The sequence below is a fragment of the Podarcis raffonei genome, chromosome 12 (genome assembly GCF_027172205.1).
Source record: "Podarcis raffonei isolate rPodRaf1 chromosome 12, rPodRaf1.pri, whole genome shotgun sequence".
Taxonomy (NCBI): Eukaryota; Metazoa; Chordata; class Lepidosauria; order Squamata; family Lacertidae; genus Podarcis; species Podarcis raffonei.
In genome coordinates this window covers 28199792-28222738 of record NC_070613.1, presented here as the reverse complement: position 1 = coordinate 28222738, position 22947 = coordinate 28199792, and the positions used below count along the sequence as shown (strand labels likewise).

Genomic DNA, 22947 nt, shown 5'->3' with positions numbered 1-22947 from the left:
GTCCAAAATCAACTCTATACCTTCTGTTTACATACAAATTTTCTTAAATGAGTAGAAACTTCCAAACTACGCAAATGAACACAGTCTTGAGAAAACATCTCTTTTTCTTCTTTCCAGCATTCTTCGCAAAGAAACAAGTTTGCTGACAGGTTGTTGTTTTTCTATACTTAGGAAGAGAGAAACAAAGCCACACTTTCTCCTGCTGAGGCACAGTTTAAGTACTGGCTATAAATAAGAGAAACCGAGAGGATTTATTCCTATATCAGAAAACATATTGGTCTGAATGTTAAATAAATGGCACTAATTCTAAATTACATCTGACAAAGTTCTGGAAACCGCTCTCGGTTTACGTGTCTGACTTGGTGGTCATTCGGTGTTAAGCATTCATACAAATCATATTTCTGCAGGGGAGAGACTTTCAAGGAGCTGGGTAACATCTTGCAAGTGCAATGCAGAAAGGAATCCTAAGCATTAATTAAGAGAGAAACAAGAATGTTATCACTGAAGGCAGAGAGGGAAGGGCAATCTCCCGATGTCAACAAAACGATAATTTCCCATCGTCACCTCTGACCCCTTTTCTATACTCAAGAAAGACCTTCTAAAACTTACATACCCTGTTTTTAAGAGCTTTCTCTCAACACGTAGGTCAACAAACTGTGCAAAGTGTCATACAACTAGACACACTAGCTATGTAGCGACCCCCGTTTCTCTCTTTGGTGGGTTTTTAGTCTCACGGTCCTGTTTAACCAAATGCGAGACTACTGCAATGAAAAGAACAGCAGTGGAAGGTCCTTTTCTCTCTTCTTAAGTGACTTAATGCCCAACCATCACAGACTTTGCACCAAGGGGGATCCTTCTGCATGTGTGCAGGCCAGCAATGCTTATGCCCCAGAGGTATATATGCACACAGATATGAAGGCAGGAACAATGTGACAGGCGATGGCTTCAGCAGCTACTTCAGGCAGGATTAAGCCCTTAGGCTACCTCATTTCCCACGTATTCTGTAGGGCCTTTCCTCTTCCCAGACTGCAAGCGGGTAACCCAAACAACACAGGAGGGTGGTTGGGAACTCTGCGGAGCAGGTTTTTTTATCAGGTTCTGATCTAGTTTGGTCTGCATGAACTGAGTGGGTCCTGCCCCTGCAGACCCCCTCTCCCCCCCCCCACACTGCCCAAACTCTCGTTCCTGCGTTGGAATCTTCAGTCTGCAGGGAACTTGGTTAAGCACCTAACTTTGCCGACTGCTAACACCACCATCCTATTGAAGAATGCAAATTGTGGAAGTGCTTATAACCAAAATATGTAGCAGCTCGCCTTGGTAGTTACGAAGCAGGTGGAAAGCTGCTGAATAGTTGTGCTGTAGCTGAGCCCTGTCTAACGGAACGAGCAAAAGAAGGAACTCAGGTGGAGCCCACACTTTGGGGGCAAACACGGCTAAATGCCGGTGCAACACCCCCACCCCCCAGCTCTGGGGTATGCTCCAGAGATCAGTGTACTTTTATTACAGGTCTGGGGAATGCTCAGGATTGGCAAAATCTGAGCTAATAACGAGGGGAGGAAGAAGCGCTCCATTCTCCAGTTCCAGTATACTGAATGGACCAAACGCTTCTGACTGTCATCTGAGCACTAAAGGCGGCTTACAGTTCCTAGGAGCACATCTCACTTTGGCTGCAAACAAGGGAAGCTCAGACAGCTGAGCATGTATTTGCCAGCGCCTGGTCCATGCTGGCTGGCTGTGTCTTCCTTAGGCGTGTGGCAAAGGGCAAGGTCTACGCAGCACATCTTCTCTTACCATTTGAAAGGCAAGGAGGGAAAGAAGCTGCAGTTGCCGCGCTGACAACTCTTGAGAAACAAGCCCCAGCAACGCTCACGCCAGGACCGCTACTCCTATGACATCGGAAATACCCTTCTGGTCTCGTTTTAAATAAAAGATTGGAAACACTTTTAGGAACATTTCAAAAATGTTTAGGAGAGGAGGAGGAGGAGCAGAAAGAGGAACAAGCAAAAGCTGCCTTGTGTCCGTTAGAAGAACTCTTGTCCCCTTGCTTCGTCTGTTCTGCTTCAAATATGCTCCCCCTTTTGCACTTTATGCATTTCTTTCTTAACTGTGGTTCTTTAGGAGTGTCTTTTTTCTTTTACATTTTGACCACTTTCACTTTTTTTTTAAAAAAAATCAGATTAAAATTCAGTGCTCGACTCCCAAATTGCCACCAAGCAATAAACGAAGAAAGAGAACAATTACAGGATATAAATCAAAAGTAGTTATCTGCGGCGATAAAACCCAATTTACATGGTCCTAAACAGCAGGGATGCAAAAAATCAATATACAACGCAATATAGTCCCCCAGGGATCTTAGAAAAACAAAAGAGAGGATATAAATAATGTAAAGCAGAGGAATGTGCTCATAGATGTTACTAGTATATACATCCAGTTTAAATTACAAGCATGTAAACATAACTTAAAAGAGAAAATGAGCATCTAATGCATTTAACCTTAATGCATTCATAGCTAAAAATACTACACCTCCAGTTTCTCCCAGATAATCTTTTTTATCTAAACAAAACCTTTTAACCTCTTAAAATAAACCAAAGAACACTAGTCTGACCAGATTTCCATCTGAGTTTTCTGTTGAATTTGCGTCTTGAGGAGAAGCATTTTTTTTTTTTAGTGCTGAAAATATGCCCTCTCTCCAGAGTCATACGGGGTGTGATGACCTCCCAAAGCATCAATATATCTAAAATAGTGTCCTTGACTGCATAGATTTGTTATTCTAGCTGCAGATTTTCAGTTCAAATGTTGTATCAGAAACACGAAAAAACCCGCACTGGGCTTGTGGGGATGCAGAAAGGCATCAGAGAGATGAGCCACATGCAGCGACGCATGTACAAAAGGAAAGAAAGGGGGGGAGAGACCATCATGGCTGAAATGACAATATGACCTCCTGTATTGTACGGGACTTGCTAGCAGCACTCCAATGAGAAGCCCAGGTAGGCTTTAAAGTAAATCTGGCTGCTAAAATGTATAAATGATTAACAGAATCCTTTTAATCGCTTTCATCATTTAAGCCCAATTTTCTGCCTGTTGAATCTTAGTCCCTAGTTCTGCGAAAGGCAGCACCAAGAGCTAACCAAAAATGAATTAACCACAGAACAGGTGGCTGGAATCAGATCCTCTGCACTTGTGCAATGCCCCCAAAGGGAAATGAGGCTATTGTCCAACGTTTACTGAAAAGTCTCATTTACTGGGATTCCTTTTCGCTTTCTTCTCCACTGCATCACTCTACTAATGGGACAGTATTTAATTTTGAAACTCACATTGTCTTAATTGGCATCTCTCTCTCCCTCTTTAAGTACACATTTTAGCCTTAACCAGGGTTCATTCTGCAAGTCAATTTCAGCAAGTCAAATCCCAGGTCTGCAACCAGCCAGTCTCATTCTTGCTCTCATCCACCCCTTGCCCCTCATCAGCCCCCCCCCATGCTCTGTGCTGAAAATGGGTGGGGTATATTTCTTAGAAAAGAAACAAGAGTTTTTCATCCACTATCAGTTGAAAAAAGGAATCTCATGCTACAGGAAAGAGTAGCTAGGGACACCCCCCCCCCCTTTGACCCTGAGGAAAACAAAGGGAAAACTGTATTCCAAAGTTCTAGCACAAGCCCCAACCTAGTATTAGAAACCTAGCCTCACCCGCATGCTAAGAGGGTAAATGTTACTCTCTGCTCTCATATTAGCAAGTTAAGGCCCTGCTTCCTTCTTGAGCTAAACTGCTGTGGAGTTCACAAGGGAAAGGGGGAAAATAAAATAAAGGATTGCCTCCCTCTCTGATGAGACTCTGCTGCCTGTCATCTCCACTGTATTGTTTCAAGTCTTGAAACCATGGCTGTAGGGATGAAGCCAGCATCACATCTGAGCATCGCTGCAAACAGAGCCCCGCTTCAGAGAATTGGGAGACTGAGGTGTCAAAGCGGGGTCGCTGTTCCCGTGAAAACAAACGATAACTGATACGCAGTCGATTCCAGTTTGCTCCCTTTCACAGGTCCAGTGAAAGCTTCTCAAGCATTGCCCGTTTCTGGAGGCAATCTTCAAGTTTACAGTACAGCAAGCTGCAGCCTACTGTGTCCTATGCTGATTTATGGAAGGGGCCAGACACAACCAGCACAATGCAATTGAGAGGATGGAGTGGGGATGGGGAAAGGGAAAGGGAAAGGCTCTGAAGGCTGGCCCAGACTTGGTTCGCCAGCCCAGTTATGAGAAAATGCAAAGTGCAGTCAGGGCTTGCGGCCGGCCAAGTAGGTCAAATGAACCAGCATGTCCACCAACTGCAGGAAAGTGTAGCTACACAGTCTTCATTTCCCCTATTTATTCTAGTTAAAGCCTCAGATGTGAGTACAGAGCTCTGTGTAATGAAGACAAGGAGGTAGGGAAGGAAAACAAGACTCGCTTTTTGAGTTTCTTCCCTGAAAGCCTCTTCCCCGGTTCCTAATAGAATAATCATCAACTCTTATTCATCACTGCTCATTAGCTCCCTCTGTTGGATCTGGTGAGCGCTTCTCCGGCTTTCGGGGCTTCCTTTGCAGCTGCTCTTTTTCTTTCTTCCTAAGTTTTTCCCTTTGCTTCTCCATCTTCTCTTGAGCTTTGCGAGCTTTCTCTATAGACACTCTCATTTCTTTAATTTTCTTTTTAATGACAGCTCTGTCTTGGGAAGATGTCATGCCAAGGGCCTAAGAGCAAAGAAAGAAAGAAAGAAAGAAAGAAAGAAAGAAAGAAAGCAATGGTTTAATTTGTAGCACCTTCTGAACATTTAAGTTGGGTGGAGAAGAACCCAGTGCTCTTTCACAGCTTGACACCCTTATTCGACAAAAAGAGGGATAGCTAACTCACACCAGTGTCTTCTGCCTTCCGTACAAAAAAGGACTAGTGCAATGTTTGACTGCATGCAAGCTTCCTCAGTCCACATTATTAATGCAACGGTATCCATAAATGCAGCCCCCATAGCCTTTGCTTATAGCCTTGCATATCCTGAACTGAGCACCAGTCCCTATACAAAACCTCCCAGTCATTACTCATCAGCAATACTGGTTTAAATTAGTCCCAAATGTGTGAGCTGCTCTCACCTAATGACTACGGGCCATGAAAGGTGCATTTTGAACGCTTGCTTTTCCCACTGGGACTGTGCTGCTCTGGAGTGACGGCCTGCCAAGTGAGGGTTCCAGGTGCCTAAAAGCCAGATGTTGCCAGAAGCGATCCCTTAGGCTGATCACTGCTTTCCCAAAAATACTAGCAGGATCAGCATGAGGGGGAATAACAACTACGACATTTCCCTAGCAAATAGCTGCTGCAAAGCCCAGCAAGAACGTCTTTAATGAGCTACTTCTTGATTTGCTTCCAGGTATGGTTCCAGTTGTAGTGGGTAAGCTGACATCTACAAGCGCCTTTTGATGCTGCTGCATGGGGAGCGAATGAATGTGTGTACATGTATGTACACATATCTATACCTTCAGGGGTGGCCACAGACTTAAGAGAGCCCTAGCCAAAATGGGTTAGGGCCCTCTTTTACGTTGATGCGTCCCCCTGAGTGGCGTTGATGGCAGCATTCCAAGGGTTAGCTGGGAGCCATCGTTTTTAATTTCCCACAGTGCCTTGGGGGTGCCTGACTACAGGGCATTGCGGGAAACTAAAGATGAGGCTCACAAATTCAACTGCCCAATGTGAAGGGACCAGGGCAGGTGTTGGCACTGGTGAGCCCTGCTGGGCCCCCGGAAGCTGCCTTCTGGGTCTGCTTATTTATTTTTAAAGAAAATGGAACTCACCTTTGTGTGTGTGTGTGTGTGTGTGTGTGTGTGTGTGTAATACACAGTAACAATAATACGTATTATTACAACTGCATTTTCTAGATTCAAGGTGACACGTGACTATTTCCTTAGTAATTGCCCTACATTAATGGCACAAAATTAACACTGCAAGCAGAGGCAGTTACCTAGTCAGCATGGCACAAAGTGAAATGTGATACAACCAAAGTCTCTAATAATTTGGCCAAAGATGCAATTACCCCTGGCCACGTAGGCCATTTTGTTTGTGCTCTAGCACTGCCCTTTTTCAAGTTAAAAAAAAAGAAAGAACACTTTTGGTATATAGAATAAATTAAGCTTGGTATATTGAAAACTGCCCATTAACTTTTAACACAGAGTACAGTGCACCCAGGGCTTTATTTTCAGAGATAATGATGTATTCAGGGTTCCAACTGTTATTATATCAGCAGCATAATCAAAATCTCCAGCAACTTGCATCGCTTCCATTATTTGTTACTTGCTAGTGTGGGCTTTGTTAGTAGTAAGAATATTTTTATTTTATTTTTTGGCATCCAAGACAAATATTTCCCGCTAACAGATCCCTTGGGCACAAACAGAATTCTGAATCTAGTTTGCCACAGTGAGAGGCAATTACCTTAAGCTTACTGCCATCCAGCTGAACGAGACGCTCTCCGTTTATATTTTGGGCAGTGAACTCAGGGACATACTGTTCTAGATTCAGGCTCATTAGCCAGTTGGTAACCTGTTGCACGCTCCATTCCTGAAAGGCGCGATTTGGGGACTGGCTGTGCTTGGGAGACTGTCCATCGTCAAGGATCTGTAACGAGCATATTTCAAAGATCATTTCATGAGAGAGGCATCATAGTGGCACACTTTCTGATGGTACTCAAATACCCGATGTGCCTATCTACCAGTATATGCAAGACCACCAAAACTGGCTTGTTGGGAGTCCACATACTTCAAAAAGCCCATCTAGTGCAACAGATACAAAGTATTAAAAAATGAAGTGGGGCTGTGGAAATACGTGAGGATGATAAACTGTTGTCTGACAAAGTGAGTGGGTTCTCCTGGCCTATGTTTCAATGACGTCACACTGTCTGGAGAGCAGCCCAAGCATCTGGAAAAGCCCCCTTTGGTACTGAGAACTGAAGGACTAACTATTGTTTTACTTTCATCTTCAAGTTGATACATGCTGATTTAAGACAAGTAAATTTGGCAGGGCAAAGATTTCATTTGAATATGGCCTTCTCATGGTGGGAGATGGTATTTACCGTATCAGGGAGCTCATCCAGATGTGGCACATACCAACTGTTGCCATGAGAGGGCACATTTCAATAAAGCACCACATTGCACAAGTCAGTAGCACCAGTCAGACGTGAGAGTTCCTCTGTTGGACTGCATGCATCTGAGAATGGCAGCTTCCCTTCAGATGAGACAATGACCAGGGAACCATGCAAATATGAATCGCAAAACAAGAACAATTATGCTGGGTTAAACCAAAGACTCATTTAGTTTAGCATCCAGTTTCCCCCAGTGGCTGACATGGTGCCACTGGGAAGTCCAAAAGCAGGGCATGAAGGTAATATTCATCACCCGATGAATTCCATGGAAAACTGCCTTTGCACCTGAAGGTGGCATACAGCTGTCATTGCTTGTAGCCACAGATAAGACTCTACCCTCCACAACCTTTCATAAACCAACGTGCTGTAGAGGTTAGAGCATTGGACTGCGACCTGGGAGACCAGGGTTCAAATCCCGACTCAGTCATGACACTCACTGGTCCAGTCACAGTCTCTCAGCCTAACCTACCTCACAGGGTTGCTGTTGAGTATAAAATGGGGAGGGAGAGAACTATGTGTGCCAGCTTGAGTTTCCTGACGGAAAGGTGGAATATAAAGGTAAAATCCTCTTCCTCCCTCTAGTGGCTATCACTCCTCCATCTCATGGCAGCCAATTCCACACATTAATTTTAGGTTGTGCGAAAAAGCAATTTTCTGTTGTCCAGTCCATACTTACTGCCAATCCAGACATGAAAATCAGGCCTTCATGTCCCATGATCTAACTGTGCCTTTTAAAAATCCCCGACATAATAGAGTGAGTTTTCAAAATATTAGCATTGTGATGGGAGGGTTTGAGGGTGAGGGAAGAGAGGCAGGCATGCACTTCGATCCCGTAATCTGCTACACAAAAGCAAATGTGCCAATGGGAAAGAAAAGAATGGCTATATACCTCTTAGTACAACCCTCTCCAAAAAATATCTCATTATTATTCTCACCTCATCATCAATCATATCCAAGCTCTGAGTCAGCAATAAAGAAAATGAGAAAGAACACATTATGATATACAGAACGTGTACAACTGTTCAAATAAATAGGGGATCACTGGGAACCGGCTGAGGACAACAATGTGGCAACAATCCCTATTTAACAGAAATGTGTCTTTTTCTAAGATATAATTGAGCTAGTATTAGTTACCCATGCATTCAAATAAGCAGGATTTGCCTGAACATTTCTTTAGCATAGGAGGGAGATGCCATGATGGTTCTAATGGCTGAAATCTTCAACTGACCTATAGTTATATACCTTTGCTGAGATCAACAGATCTGGAATTTCCCTCAACCCATGAGTTAATAGGGCAAGAAGTTACAAGTTACCATCCGAGGTCAGTGCTATTTAACCTTGGAGGTCTCGATTGCGCCTGGCTATAACGCCTAACCTGAACCATCCTTGGGAGTAGGAAGCCACCCATAGGTTAGCCCAATATGGATCATATGGATTATGATTTAGAGTATGTATGGGGCATGGAAGAGGCAGGAAAAGTGATTGCCTTTTAACACCCAGCTGAACATGCTTCCCACTAAAAGGCTCAATTGTACTTGGCTTGCAGCAGCTGATGCTCTAACACCAGCTCACTCACTTCCAGGTTTGTGGCGTTCGGGAGCCAAAACATTTGACTCGTAAGGCGTTTGGGATCCAAGGTACGACTGTATATGTGATCCAACTAAATTTCATTTACAGTAGATCCACTGAAATTAATGGACCCAAATTAGCAATGCTTGTTTTTTTAAATTTCCAATGGATCTTGCATTTCATACAGCCCTATGTGATTACATATATGTAGTTGCAATTTTATATATTTGGCTGGATTTCTGCCTTATTAATATTAATATATTATTATTATTATTATTATTATTATTATTATTATTAGTACCCCGCCCATGTGACTAGGTTGCCTCAGCCATTCTGGGTGGCTTCCAACAGATATAAAAACACAATAAAACATCAGTCTTTAAAAACTTCCCTATACAGAGCTGCCTTAGTTGCATAGTTATGACATCTGATGGGAGGGCATTCCCCAAGGTAGGCACACTGCTGAGAAGGCCCTCTGCCTTGTTCCCTGTAGCTTCATTTCTTGCAGTGAGGGAACTACCAGAAGGCCCTCGGAGCTGGACCTCAGTGATGGCTGAATGATGGGGTGGAGACGCTCCTTCAGGTATACAGGGTCAAGGCTGTTTGGGGCTTTAAAGGACAGCACTAACACTATGCATTTTGTCTTGAACTTATGTACAGGGCTTTGATTTTATAGGATATATGATGTCCTAAGCACTTTTCACATGTAGTCTTTGACTCAAAATGCATTAGGCCTTAACAAACGGCATTGTTTCCTGTACATTTCTGAAGAGTGCACTGAACTTTTTGTTCCAAGTCCACCAACAGACACATCCTGTGGCGTTTCTGATTGTGAGCTGCAGTCATAAAAAGTATTTCCCCTGCAAAGTTAAATTCAGCCAAGAGCTGTTAGCCTATTAACTAATCCACAGGGAGCACAGGAGTTATTTCCTACTACGGATACCTCATCAGATGACAGTGCTATGGAGTGTGAAAATCCTGGGGTTTTCGGTTCTGTCCCTAAGCCGCTCAGATCAGCTGAACTGGTGCTGCTGGGACTGAAGTCGTCATTGAAAGCGAAATTCTGTAAGGAGACAAAGAAGAAAACCAAACCCATCAGTCAAATGGCAGAGAATAGGCCTAAATGTCCAGATGAACTGGCTTCAACTTGCTGAGCAGGCACAGCTCAGGAATGGTTGTGATAATTCACATACCACGGAGTATGAAAGGAAACTCAAAGTGTTTCTCTTTACAATGTCTTGAAAAATGAAATGTATTGTCATTATCTGCAAGTGATGAAGACAGAGCTTTCTGCACACCTGGTTTGCAGTTGTAGATAATGCTGAGCTGAAAGCTCTTGACGGAGAACAGTTGTTGGCTGGAATCTGGGTTTGTGTGTGCATGAAAATGGGCTGCCGAAAGATTGATTTCTTAGTGCAGGGGGGGGGGGGAGTGGATGATTATTTTTTAAAAGGGGATTGCTGGAAGCAGCCTGGCCACCAGGAGTAGCAGGGAGAATTCTCTCTTTTTAATGTAAATGATTGCAAAGGAGTCCCATTGCTGCCTGCCATCTCCACCCCCAACACCTTAGCTGTGCCATTCCAGGGCATTCCTGGGGAATAAAATAGCTGCAGCTGAAAAATGATGTCTACCAGTGGGGGCTGCAATTTCGCCCTGAGAATAAATGAAACGGAATGAGGTGTAAGATGGGTTTGGAATAATAATCTGACCCAGCAGAAACGCAGGATTCACTGAAGCATCCCTAGGCCTGGAGATGCTAATCCTCATAAATTCCTGATCTCCATGATATACAGAATTTTCCCATTAGGATAGGCTGTTATTTGACCACAACATACAATTAACTTTTTGTAAGGGGTGTGTGTGTCCCTAACCAGAAAGGAAGTCCCCCCCCCCACCTTGCGATCAGCATCAAAGAGATTCATGGAGTCATTGCTCCTTTCCTTCTGATGGTAACTTTGTATATTATCAAACAATTTAATCTGTTCCCTGTGTTTTGTGCGACAACCGCACTGATTATCTGAAAGATAGGCATAGCTCAACAATCAAAATGAACACAAAACAGACATTTTGCCCCTTATCAATGCAATGAACAACACATCACATTTTATAGCAAAGATGAGTAACGAGGAGCGATTCCCAACAGAGCACTTTGTGATATGTACATTTGGTAAAATCCATCCAAATTGCCATTAGAGGAATCCTGCAATGGCATACGCCAGGCTAAAAACAACAGCAACAATGCAGTTAAAAGTAGCAAACAGGCAGACAGACAGATAAACCCCCAAAATCAAGATACTCATGAAGCTTTTGAGGTTTATTAAAAACAAACAAGCCACATACTTTTAAAAACCAGCAATGGGCTATGTCAACCATACATAAACCCAAATCTGTTTTGAAGGTGAAACTTAAAAGGGGAACTGAAACAGAAAAGCATTCATATATTAAACTTAGCTTTTGGCTGTAGCATAATCCAAAAACATAAAGAATAATATTTCTGGCTAAAATGCAAATGAGAATTTTAAGCATTAGTTTACATCAGTAAGTGCTGCACAGTATGGCAAGTTTCTTTATTTTGTGATGTTTGTAAAACACAAAGAACATTGAGTCATAACACTTTCGTTTTTCCAGGAGGCTCCTTTGAAGACAACCTCCTGCGCATGCCCTGAAATTTAGTTGTGTATTTTGTAGTCCTGGAAGCCTCCAATATCAGGCTTTGGGCCAAACTAGAGACGATGAAGATCTCCCAACACTTTTTCATTTAGTCAAATGCAGGCGGGCAGAATGGGAGGGGTGGCGGCCGATTTGCTCACACAATTGTGGCTGTGGTGCTCAACTGATTTTCCCTGAACAGCTTTCCTGATCCAAAATCTCTCCCTGCCCCCTTCCTATCGCATACACTGTTTTCAGACCTACAAAGGAGTGGGATGGTGGAAGGTTCAGAAGCGGTGCCTGTTCTCTCCACTGCCTTATATCACCCCAGGTGTGTTTTCTGAGCATGACAGCCACATCTGTTGGACTTGCTGGCCTAGCAACAGCTCCTAGGGAGAGATTTACATGAAATATGGCTTGGGTGACTAAGCGCTCTGACTCTATTATTTCCCATGAAACCTGGTGATTTTGCCTGCTGCTGAATTTGAGGAAAAGTGTGGGTGGGAACGGACGGATGGAAGGGGGGGGAGGTTAGACAATAAGATCAAATGTAGTCTGACCTTAACAGTAATTCCTTTCCTAAATATCTCTGTCACTGCCACTGCTCTTGAGCCATTTGTCCAACACTTGTCCTTTTCCATGGAGGCTTTTAAGAATGGAGAGGTTTTGTGCTGGGAAGGAGCTGTCCTCTTGACGCTGGCATGGCTGCTGCTTACCTGGATGGGGCTGAGGTGGTGGGTGCATGTGGATGCACTGGCAGTAGTGTCAGATGGATGGTCTCACTTTCATTAGCCTTATTCCCACCCCAGTCCCGTCTAGGTAAGCAACAACTATGCTGGTGTCAGGAGCAGGTGTGCCGGGTATAGGGGGCAGAGGGGGCGCCAGCTCCCCCCATATTTTTGGGCAGGGGGCCGCCACCCCCTGCCAGGCACCCTCTGTGTGCCCCAGCTCCCGCCCGGCAGGGCAGCTGGGATGAGCAAGCACAAAGATTGCCCTCTACGCATCCTGCCCCCTCCTGGCACATGCCAGACAGTGTCACATGACGCGTCACTTGGCTGCACACCCTCAATGTGGGGGACAAGTCGGCGCCCCTGGTCAGGAGGGTAGCTATGACCCGCTGCACAGACCACAATCAGTTGCGGGGGCTTGTCTACAGTGCTGCTTTACGCAGGTCTGGTGAACACAGCTGTAGCTTCAGAAACACGAGGACTTGCTATGTAACCACCTACTTAACAGCTAGTGAGTTAAAAGCAAAGGCTGCCACCATGATAGTTCAATGAGGATCTCTTCTCAGATTTCAAGCGTAACTTTTGTCGAGAAACACTGAAACAGGAAGCAAGGAAAAAGCAAGAGCAGACAGAAAGCACAAGGCAACGTACAGTAAATATGGTGTCTGAGTAGGATTTTATCTTTGCTGCAGGGCTTCCCCTTCTTTAAAGCCACACAGCAGAAGTAGTGATGCTGACCATGCTTTTGATTTAAGCACTGAGCTGTAGCAAACATGTAATTTAACCAGTTTCAATTGAAAAGGGCTGTATGGTGTATAACAGAGAAGTGTGTCACTGTGTAAAAGGTGATGCCCTGAATCGGTGAAACCAAGATCTGAAAATGCTTTTCAAAAAGAGATGAAAATAGCCAAATTACAGAACTAAGCTTTCCCCTCTTTTGCTTCATAAAAGACGGTGACTTCATTTACCTGCTATTTATACTTATTTGCCTTTTTAAAATGCATTTAAATGCTGCTTTATTCAAATGAGGTTCTTTCTGCATTCATCCCCACTGGACACAGATGACTAAATATGCAATGGTTTTGCTGTGGTTCTGAACTCTTTGGTTGCAATTACAACGCAGCGGTTCTGTCGGGCTGCTCCCATAAAAGTTCAGTTTATACACACAAAAGTCCAGTTCACACATTCTACAAAGGACAGAAGCAGTGTGCAGGAAAGAACAATAAAAGACCTGTGACACCTGGCCTATGCAGACCTTATTAATATGAATGGAAGACGTGTAATATGGTTTTGTTTCAATGGAGAACATAGGAAGCTGCCTTATATTGAGCAGAACCCAGCTCAGTACTGCTCACACTGACTGGCAGACAGCATCTTGCACTGGAGGCAGTCTCAGCTTGGCTACACATCAACCAAGGCGTGTTTACAGAGCACAACGGTCACACAAACTATCTGAATTTCATTTTCACCCTCATATTGGTCAAAGGGATTCTCAAGGAATGCTGCAGAGATGAAAACGACTAATATGTGGAGCATGTAACATTGCCGTACAAAATATTATTTGCAAGCTACCATGCTAATAGCAACATGCAAGCACGTTAAAAGGAAAAAAGGACCAACATTCATTTTAAACAATTCAATTTTTCTTAGTTCAGAAGAACTTCAAAATGGAATTAAACGTAATACCCAAGATGCTTGACAGGAACATCTTGTCTGGTGAAAGGAGCAGGAATGAGAAAGTAATGAAGAGATGGAACAGCGACTTTTTGTTTAAAATGTGCCAATATTTCAGTGGGATGTGTTAAAGCTGACCCTACAATCAATGCGGTAGTCAAAGCAACATATTTCAGTGTGGCTCAAAATACTTACTTGCACTTTAGGTGAGAACTTGCAAAAATAAAACAAAATAAAAATTGCAGGATTTTTTTTAAAAAAAGCAAAATGGATGTTGGAGCAATGAGGCCATGCCAATCAACAGTTTCTGGATATTACAGGAGGAGAGGGTTCTTTGCACAAGCTTAATTTGTGCTTAATTTCTGCAAGATTGCAGCATCATGTGCCTTCAAACCATGCTCTGGAACATGGATCTCTCTCTCTCTTTCCTTTTTGTTTTCATTTAGAATAGTTTGTTTTTGTATTGTATTGTATTGTATTATGAAAAAGCTTCAATATAATTTTATGGAACAAAAGCTTTGGGAAAGAAGAAGGTATCCCCTACAGTTTGGGTTTGCAAATACAGTGATAGGCTTTTAACAGGGCAGTGAGTGCTCCTGTTCCTTCTTTCCCCCCTTAGCAACTTCGAACATTACATGTTGGACATTCCCTCTTTCCTGCTTATGATTCCCAAGGGTTCATTTTTATCCAAGAAAGCCAAAGAGCTGCAGCTGTTACCTGCCATGGTTCCCGCCCCCCTACACATCTACAAATTAAGCAAGTTCATTAAAAAGTCCGAACAAAGACTGTCCAGCTATATATGCTGGCATCAAGCCCACGTTGAACTTGGCAGTTTGACACTAGCATATAAATTACTCTGATAACATTCATTGAAGAGACACAGAAGACAACCTGGAATGCTCATATCACATTTTTGCTGAACAATGAACACGTTGCTTGCAGTTACTATAACGCAGATCCTTTGCGTTAAGCCAGTGATAGCAACCTCGCTTAAGCCACTCCATGCACTGGGAAGGAGGTACTTTGCATTTTCTACCTTGGACCCCTTTTTAGCTGGACTTAGGTTTTCAGAGGAAGGATCAGTTGAGCTGGTAGGTGAAGGCAGATTGCTGGAAGAATTGGATCTCCTGCTGCTCTCTCCATACCATGCAAATGGAATGGGACTATGTGGGAGAGAGGAGGACCGCTTGATTAAAGACACTCTACTTGCTGAGCACTCCAGCAGCTCCTTAGTTGTCCTGTTTAACACAAGGTAGTAATGCACATAGATTAGACTTTTAAAAACTATAATGTCACCGCAGACAAAACAGAGTAAAGGAAGAAGTGTGCATGCACACGAAAGCTCATACCAATAACTAACTTAGTTGGTCTCTAAGGTGCTACTGGAAGGATATTTTTTATTTTATTTTGTTTCGACTACGGCAGACCAACACGGCTACCTACCTGTAACTGGAAGGCATACAGTACATCTTATGAGGCAGCACAAAGTAGTAAAAACCTACCATCAACTATACAGCAAAGAATAATAATTTCACGCTATTCAGCTATTGCCTGAAATATTAACTGTTCTTCACTGTGCAGTGGTACCTCGGGTTACAGATGCTTCAGGTTACATACGCTTCAGGTTACAGACTCTGTTAACCCAGAAATAGTGCTTCAGGTTAAGAACTTTGCTTCAGGTTGAGAACAGAAATCGTGCTCTGGCGGCGCGGCAGCAGCAGGAGGCCCCATTAGCTAAAGTGGTGCTTCAGGTTAAGAACAGTTTCAGGTTAAGTACAGACCTCCGGAATAAATTAAGTATTTAACCCGAGGTACCACTGTACAGGCTATTTTGGTAGTCCTAAACATATTAACTAAAGCTACTATGAAGTAAGATGTTGCAAGAGATGCAGCACTTTCTTTTTTTACCAGCCACAGATAGTTTGGTGGCTGCAACTGTAGCCGGGGAGGGGGCGGGGGAGCAGCTCTAGCCTTTATTGTTGATGCCTTGGTTACAACTAGTCTGGACTTTTGCAGTGCTCTCTATATGGGGCTCGTGTAAATTACACAGCTTGAAGGCTGGGAGACAGTAAGACTGCAATCCAACGCACACTTATGAGCAAGAAAGTTCCACTCAACACAGTAGGACTTATTTGGGCCTGGAATTGGTTATACCCGTGCTATTCACTCATACCTGCAGCCAGTAGAGACCCTAACTGCTTCCTTCTCTCTCCTCTTCTTGCCTTTGTTAGAACTCCTTCTCAAGGGAGCCCTACAATGTTAAAAGAGTCAAAAGAGTGTCCAAAAGGTAGTACACCATTTATTTTTATTTTTTAAAAAAGGTTTTAATCTTTGTTAATGAGAAATCAATGCTTACCCCAAGTCCACAAACTTTTGTTTTATTGTCCTTATATGCCCCGTAGAAGGGCTGGATGTTCTTGGGGATTGTATACCTGTGGCACCATCTAGGACATATTTGTACATTAAAAAAACACAGTTCATTATAGCCATTTGTGTTTTACCATTAAAACAGCACTTTGTTTTTGCATCCAGAAAAATTCACATGCACACACACACACATACACAACCCCCCAAAATCATCACAAGTCGAATATTTATTATTCAAACAAGGCAAAACGTTGACCGTAAATGTATGGACTATATGCCTTCTAGGAAAGACCTTTGCTGTAATCTAAAATGCTGTTTTGCATACAGAGGAGGTCAGCAGGTTCAGTCAAAACCTTTGTTGACGTTTAACAGCTGAAGAGACAAGCAGCTTGTTAAACTGAACTGTGGCTTGCTTCTTAGGCAGTGGGAACTGCTGTAGTGAAAACATTTTTAAGAAGGTCGCATGAGAATCTTCCCTCTGTACTTGTAGTAGATTCTTTAGATCCTAAGCCTGGGCAACAATCAGTTCTTGTTTTTGCACAATCACTAGAAAAATCTCAACTACGTCTCAAATTCTTCATGTAGCTTACTTGCCTATTTGCCACCATTCAATCCCAACAAAAGGGCTGTGGATGACTTTCTAATTTATCATTTATCATTACTTCGTAAGTAATTAAAAGTCCAAAGAAAACTGGAGTAAAAGGAAATACTATGTGCAGTGATAATGTGTGCCTGCATAACATTGAAAAATACAAGAAAAGACAGAAAGATTAAGACACATTTCAGTGCTATCTACTGCAATGGCTAATTAGTATTGATGCTGCTAATGTAAAATTCAGGGCCCATGTTTCTTTCTTTCATTTTTTAATGTAGAGAGAAGCTCCGTTTCTGTATACCAGCTATTCGCAGCTCTAAGCAAATAACCCAGTTGTGATAGATGGTACTGGTAACTTTTTCAGGAAGAGATGCAAGGAAATGAGCATGTCTGCATACAGACATGCAAGGCAGGACCCAAAGAGGTGCAACACTCCACAGAAACACATGGGCTTCAAAGTCCCTTCCTCCCCAACAGCAAACCTGCCACACAACAAGCCAGCCCTGAATGCTGTGAAGCCTCAAAAACACCCTTTGATGCACAGCAAGCAGCTGCTTTCCAGAAACAAAGAGGTGAAAAGCCTGCTGTGCAAGCAAGACTTTGCATGCGCCTAAAAGGGCTCCTTGGATCCTGGTCAGAAGGTGTATTTGCGCTGTTACAAATGTACTGCTATTTTTATAGTGCACTTTGAAACCTCCCCCGGGGTGAGAAATGCAGAAAGGCTTTTAAATCACGAAGGGCAAACTTCCCGTGTTAACAAGAGCAAGCTAACTATATAAATCTAGGGGAACGTAACAAAAAGGTATTTTAAAACAACAGAGGGGATGCAGAGAACCTGCTATGTGTACACATGCGCCCGTGTGTTTGAGAGAGAAGGAAGATGGACTGCAAATGTCCCCTTCTGGCAAGATGCCACACGCCTAATGGGGTTAATACATCTGACGGCTCTGTGACTGTTAGGGGGCCTTGGGGTTACATTAGACTGCTAGGAAAGGGCTTGGAGTTGAAACAGTCTTGTGCTTGTGCTGAATTTACTGAGTAGGAGATTGACATCAAAAGTGTAACGTATTCCTCTGCTAGCAGGCCTGGGTGCCAAAAGGAGCCCTCCAGGCCTCTCTAGCTGACTCACAGGACTCTTCTCAGTTGTGCCCCTCTGTCCCTAGCCACAGCCTTCCGTCCTCTGCCTGGCTGAATGTGTCCTTGAACAGTGGAACATGCCCAAGAACAGTACTTTTGCTTGCCTGGTTGGAGAGATGCAAGTACAGGCAAGTCCCCACTTAGGCGCATTCAAGGTATGAACGGCTGTGCATCACCGCGAACACGGAAGTGGCACGGAAAAGGGGCAAAAACGCCCCTAAAAGAGCACAAAAATGGCACAAAACAGCACCCAGCAATCCCACAAACCTTTGAAAGTGCAATTGCAGGAGCCTTTGTATCAACCTTTGAGGCCTACAGAGAGTTGGGAGTTTGAGCAAGGAGGTTTGGAGAGAACAATTGTGGTGGAGTTCGATGGATTTTTGGTTTTTTCAAAGGTTTTTAAAGGGTTTCCAGAGGTTTAGTAGTTTGCCGGCTTTTTCAATGGTGTTTCAATTATATGCGATTTCACTTAAACACACATTGCTACATAAATGGGGAGTTGCCTGTCTAGAAACCGTGGGCTTGTGCGTGGCTGCCCTGCAGCCTTCTGCATGAAGGCAAGTCACACCTGTTGCCCATGGTCCCTGGAAGACTGCCTAAGGGGAAATGAGGCCCCCAGGCTGAAAATGACCCCCCCCCCAATCTCTTGCATTGTATTGTAAAAGAAAAGGAGAGGAAAACTTTCTAATTATCAAATGGTTCCTACTGGAGCACAGAATTGCTGTGCCCCAATTAGAAACACTTGCAAAAGAGGTCTTAATCCATTCAAATATTTCTATGCTGAAGCAAATGGTTTCACTTTGATTCTAACATATTCATTAAAATATGCTTTTACACTTAATGCTGCTTGTATAACACTCCTGGCGGGAAAAACATGGGATTCTCCAGTGATTAAACATTATTGAGGAATAATCATTATTAAGCGATTCTTGCTTGAGTGGGGTCATTGAGAGCAATTCTGATTGTGTATGTGAGTTATTAGGAACAAAGGAGATGATGAATACAAAGGAAGAACAATAACTGAGTTCAAGACTCTATATTTATACTACAACCCCCCCACACACACACACTGAGGCACCAATTCACACAATTCAGAGAGTGGGTGGTGTCACAATCCACTAGTTTTCGTCAGCCTGGCATAAGACGATTCCCTATGTTCTGGATCATACTTGGAGAGCTGTATATGTGCAAGAATTTCCTTGAGCTATGTATTTTTCCATGAAGATGGCAGACAAACTAAAACACAAGCTTTTGTACCACCTTCACTTCTGAAGTGCAACACATCGATTCAATCCCTCTCTGAAACATCAACCACAATTGGATACAAAAGCACTGGACCTTCTCTCACAGAATGTGAATTCCTGACATTGTACTTAAAACACTTTGCAAGGTTTCAGAACAAATCTAAAATAAGTTCTCCCCAAACTAAATTGTGTGCCCTTGATTTAAGGCAAAGACTGTATTTCACAGAATTTTGCAAATGTTTAAAATAACTGAGACATATTCTAATTGTATCTCCCAACTCACTCATTCCAAAATCAGCCTTAGAAAAAAAGCAATGGTTTTAACTAAACGGTTTAAAAGCTCAGAATGACAAAGAGGAGAAAACCAGACTTTCTAATTAGGGAAGTGCATAAAATGTTTTGTTGGAACCTTAATTTATGACCACTTTTTTAAAATTACATTTATCCACCAGCCATATAACTGAGTTCTCTGGGTGGTTTGCACATAACTAAAAATGCAAACTACAGTACAATATTTGACCCCTTAAACCTATTACATATAAATAAAAGACAAGTAAAACCAACACAAAGACAGCAACTTAAAATCAACTTAAAATCAACATAAAACAGCTAGCAAATATCTATGAACACCAACATGTATCATTAAATTTAAAAGGCCTGTGAAAACAAAAATGTATTCACCTGGTACCGTAGTGTGGGGAGCCAGGTGACCCTCTCTGGGAGGTGATAGAAGGACACAACCACCGACAACTGAACTCATTACACATAGTGAGAAAACTGACGCAGCAGCATGCAAAATCACAGCTATACCTTCATCATGGAAGATACTCCTGCTGGTTGGATGATGCACAGGTGAAGCTTCGTAGCTCAGACAGGATTTTGAAGGTGAGGAGAGTGGAGTATCTCCATGGGAACATACAACACTCGAGTATGGCCGCACTTCGTCCTGGTTTCCAGTTACGTTGTCAAATGCAAACGTTGCACTGCTAGCCACGGGGGAAAGGGAGGAAGCACCAGAATCTGATGCTGGTGAGGAGGCTCTCATACACATAGGCAGAGGTGGTTTAGTAATGTGCATGGGACTACCGTAACTGCGCGAAGGCTGTTGATATAAGAGATTGTGAAGCAGATTATGGCATTTCAAGAACTAACCACACATCAAGTTACTTCGAAAGCGCAAGTTCACCTCTTCGGCACCTGCTTTCCATCCCGTGTCTCCTTTTGGAGCACTATTCCGATAATTTTGCACTGTTAAGCTTTTACCTTATCTGCTTTCCATTTGTAACCATTTCCTCTGCAAGGATTAGCATTTCAAGCTCTCTGAATCTAAATAAAATTACCTGCTAAGCATCAACTCGGTTGGGTTTGAATAAAAAGAATTAATAACATATTGGGGGGAGAGGATATAATGAAAGACAGCACATCAGAATGCGTGTAAAATTAAATCAGAAGTCTTGAAACTGCTGAAAGAACACAGGTGTTTTACCTTCAAATTGGGAGAAGAAATACTTTCTTTCATTGTACATTTTCATCACAAATTAGTAAACACCACCAGGGAGGGAGCATGGTGAAAGGAAACAACTGATGAGAAGGTTGGGAAGGGGAGAGAAGAATCACCTTTCTTTCAAGACTGTCCTCTCCATCTGTGGAGCTGATACTGTCATACAGTCTTGTTCTAGTTGGTCTTGACCTTTTGTTCTTCACTGAAAACTGAACTCGAGTCTTCAGTGCTTTTGAGTCCAGCCTTTCTGTCTCGGGAACTGCTTCATTAAAATCTTTCGAGAGAGAGAGAGAATAGAAAATCACGACCAGCATTTAAACATGCCACTATCTGGAGATACAGTCTGCAATTCTATACAACTCAAGCCGTATTTTCATACATGCTGCTCAAAATGTCATGCCCTTATTTCAGTGGAAACCATTGTCCCTTTGTTGTCATCAGATCGTGTACAACCTTGGAGCTGCTGCATGGAAATGAGAGCACCAGAAGATGCTGAAGTCTCAGGAGGACCCATGGAAAGCGAAATAGAAAAACATTGTATTATAAAGTACAGCTAGTTGATGGGCAGTTTAGTTCAGCCACTGAAGTGTGGTGGTTTAAGACAGCTACCTTGCTGGTATGACTCTACTTAAGATAGTACATATGAAAACAGAAGTCAGAGCAAAGAAGATTCATGCTTAAAGAAGAACTCTAAGCAATATAGGTTCTTAAAACTATAAACACTCAAGAGCCACAGTACCATCCCATCTATGCTCACACACCTGCATATGATGTAATAGCTAAAGAGGTGAGGATATGACACACAAACTGCACCCCTACACTGACCTACATTCGGAATGGAACCAGATTTAAAAAATGCAGCTGCTGATTTGGAACTGGCAAATGCTTTGGTCCTGGCCACATGAAGACAAAAATTGTTTTACCTTAAATTAGGCACCTATTTTGATAATTGAAAAAAATATCCACTAATTGTTTATATTGTCTAGTGATTTTAGACCTTTTCCTTGTCATGGTTATTAAGTTAATTTGCTTGTTCATTTCCTTTGGGGATTACCATGGTCACTTTCTTTGTTAACTTGGGAGCTATCAATTTTTGTGTATTCCAAAACTGTGCAGAAGCCCTTGCAGAGCCTTGTCTCTGAGTGGGAAGGAGGAGATTCGGTGAAAGCTTCTCCTTAAGAATCATTTGCTGAATCTCCCTGCCCCAACCCGGCAGGGTGGCAAGGCTTTGCAAGGGCTTCTTGAGGGGAAGCCCTTACAGAGCCTCATGCCCCGCTCCCATCACGGGGGCAGCAGTGGGGCATTTTGCCACAGGTGCCAAAACACCTCAAGCGACCTTCTCAATGGTGACCTACAGAAAGCTAAAGAACCCTGGGAGCTGTAGATCTGTGAGGGAATACAGTGTTTCTCAAACTTTGGTCCCTAGGTGTTATTGGGTCATAGCTCCCATAATCCCTCGCCTGGAATTATGCCTGGAGATGACAGGAGATAAAACATCTGGAGATCACTGTATTAGGATATTTTCAGAGAATTTGCAGAATCATCACCAAAGCACACTTCCCAGCATTCCATGAGAGAAGTCACAACAACTTCATTCATATAAATTTGTACCTAGTTGTTAAAAAAAAAATTAGTGGGGAGGAGATCAAGATTTGTACAACAGTGTGTAGGGATGTCTGTTAATCCTTTCCCGTACTCTCTAGTCCTGCCAATGGAAGCTTCCCCTCTGTGCAAATAGCTGCTTTAGGAGGAGGGTGTGGTTTTCAAATGGAGCACAGTTCACATGTGTGTGCAGGGAGAGGGTTAACCTCCTCACAAATTGGAGTCCTGATCACATGCACCCTTTGATTGCTATTTAAATGTTAAAAATCAAGCATGTTAATTGTGATCTTGCAATTGATATCATGTCTAGCTTGCCCCTCAGTTTGTAATAGAAGTACATATGTAATTATATCCTATGAGAAGCAGCTGCAAATAGGCTTACATAACCAATACTGGTCCCCCCCCCCATATTAAAAAAACACCTGATCCATTAGGTGAAGCCAAAGTATTCAAAGTAAGTAAGTACACAGGCAAGATGGGACCTGATCGGCATAAACATGGTTTTGACAGAGTCAGCTGAGACTTTTGCTGCTGATTGCGCAAATGGAATCAGCATGTACCCTTTTGTGTCACTATGGTTACCTAAGTCCAAAAGATCTTCATAAGGTGTTTGAAACAATAATAGCCTTAATGCCTCACAAAGAGTACTTAGAGAGGATTTCAATTTAAAAGGAGGGGCAGGAGAGAATTAACTCCTGAAGGCAATTATGCTGAAGCAATTATTTATAGACA

At 42.9% G+C, this 22947-nt stretch overlaps 1 protein-coding gene across 11 annotated transcripts in view; it reads right to left on the bottom strand.

The window, feature by feature from the left end:
- Positions 1-4344: 4344 nt before the first annotated feature.
- The window catches only part of PPP1R9A (protein phosphatase 1 regulatory subunit 9A), a 144667-nt gene continuing 126064 nt past the window's right edge, over positions 4345-22947 (bottom strand). For 5 of the 11 annotated variants that reach the window (XM_053359672.1, XM_053359674.1, XM_053359671.1 and 2 more), the window contains 9 exons: positions 20730-20887; positions 19923-20214; positions 16126-16213; positions 15943-16020; positions 14806-15007; positions 9662-9781; positions 8085-8108; positions 6444-6626; positions 4345-4720 (listed from right to left, as the gene is read on the bottom strand). In XM_053359672.1, coding sequence (XP_053215647.1) covers positions 4508-4720; positions 6444-6626; positions 8085-8108; positions 9662-9781; positions 14806-15007; positions 15943-16020; positions 16126-16213; positions 19923-20214; positions 20730-20887 — 1358 coding nt within the window. In that variant the 3' untranslated portion in view covers positions 4345-4507. The remainder of the gene's footprint in view (positions 4721-6443; positions 6627-8084; positions 8109-9661; positions 9782-14805; positions 15008-15942; positions 16021-16125; positions 16214-19922; positions 20215-20729; positions 20888-22947) is intronic. The other 6 variants (XM_053359675.1, XM_053359681.1, XM_053359678.1 and 3 more) reach the window with 4 other exon arrangements.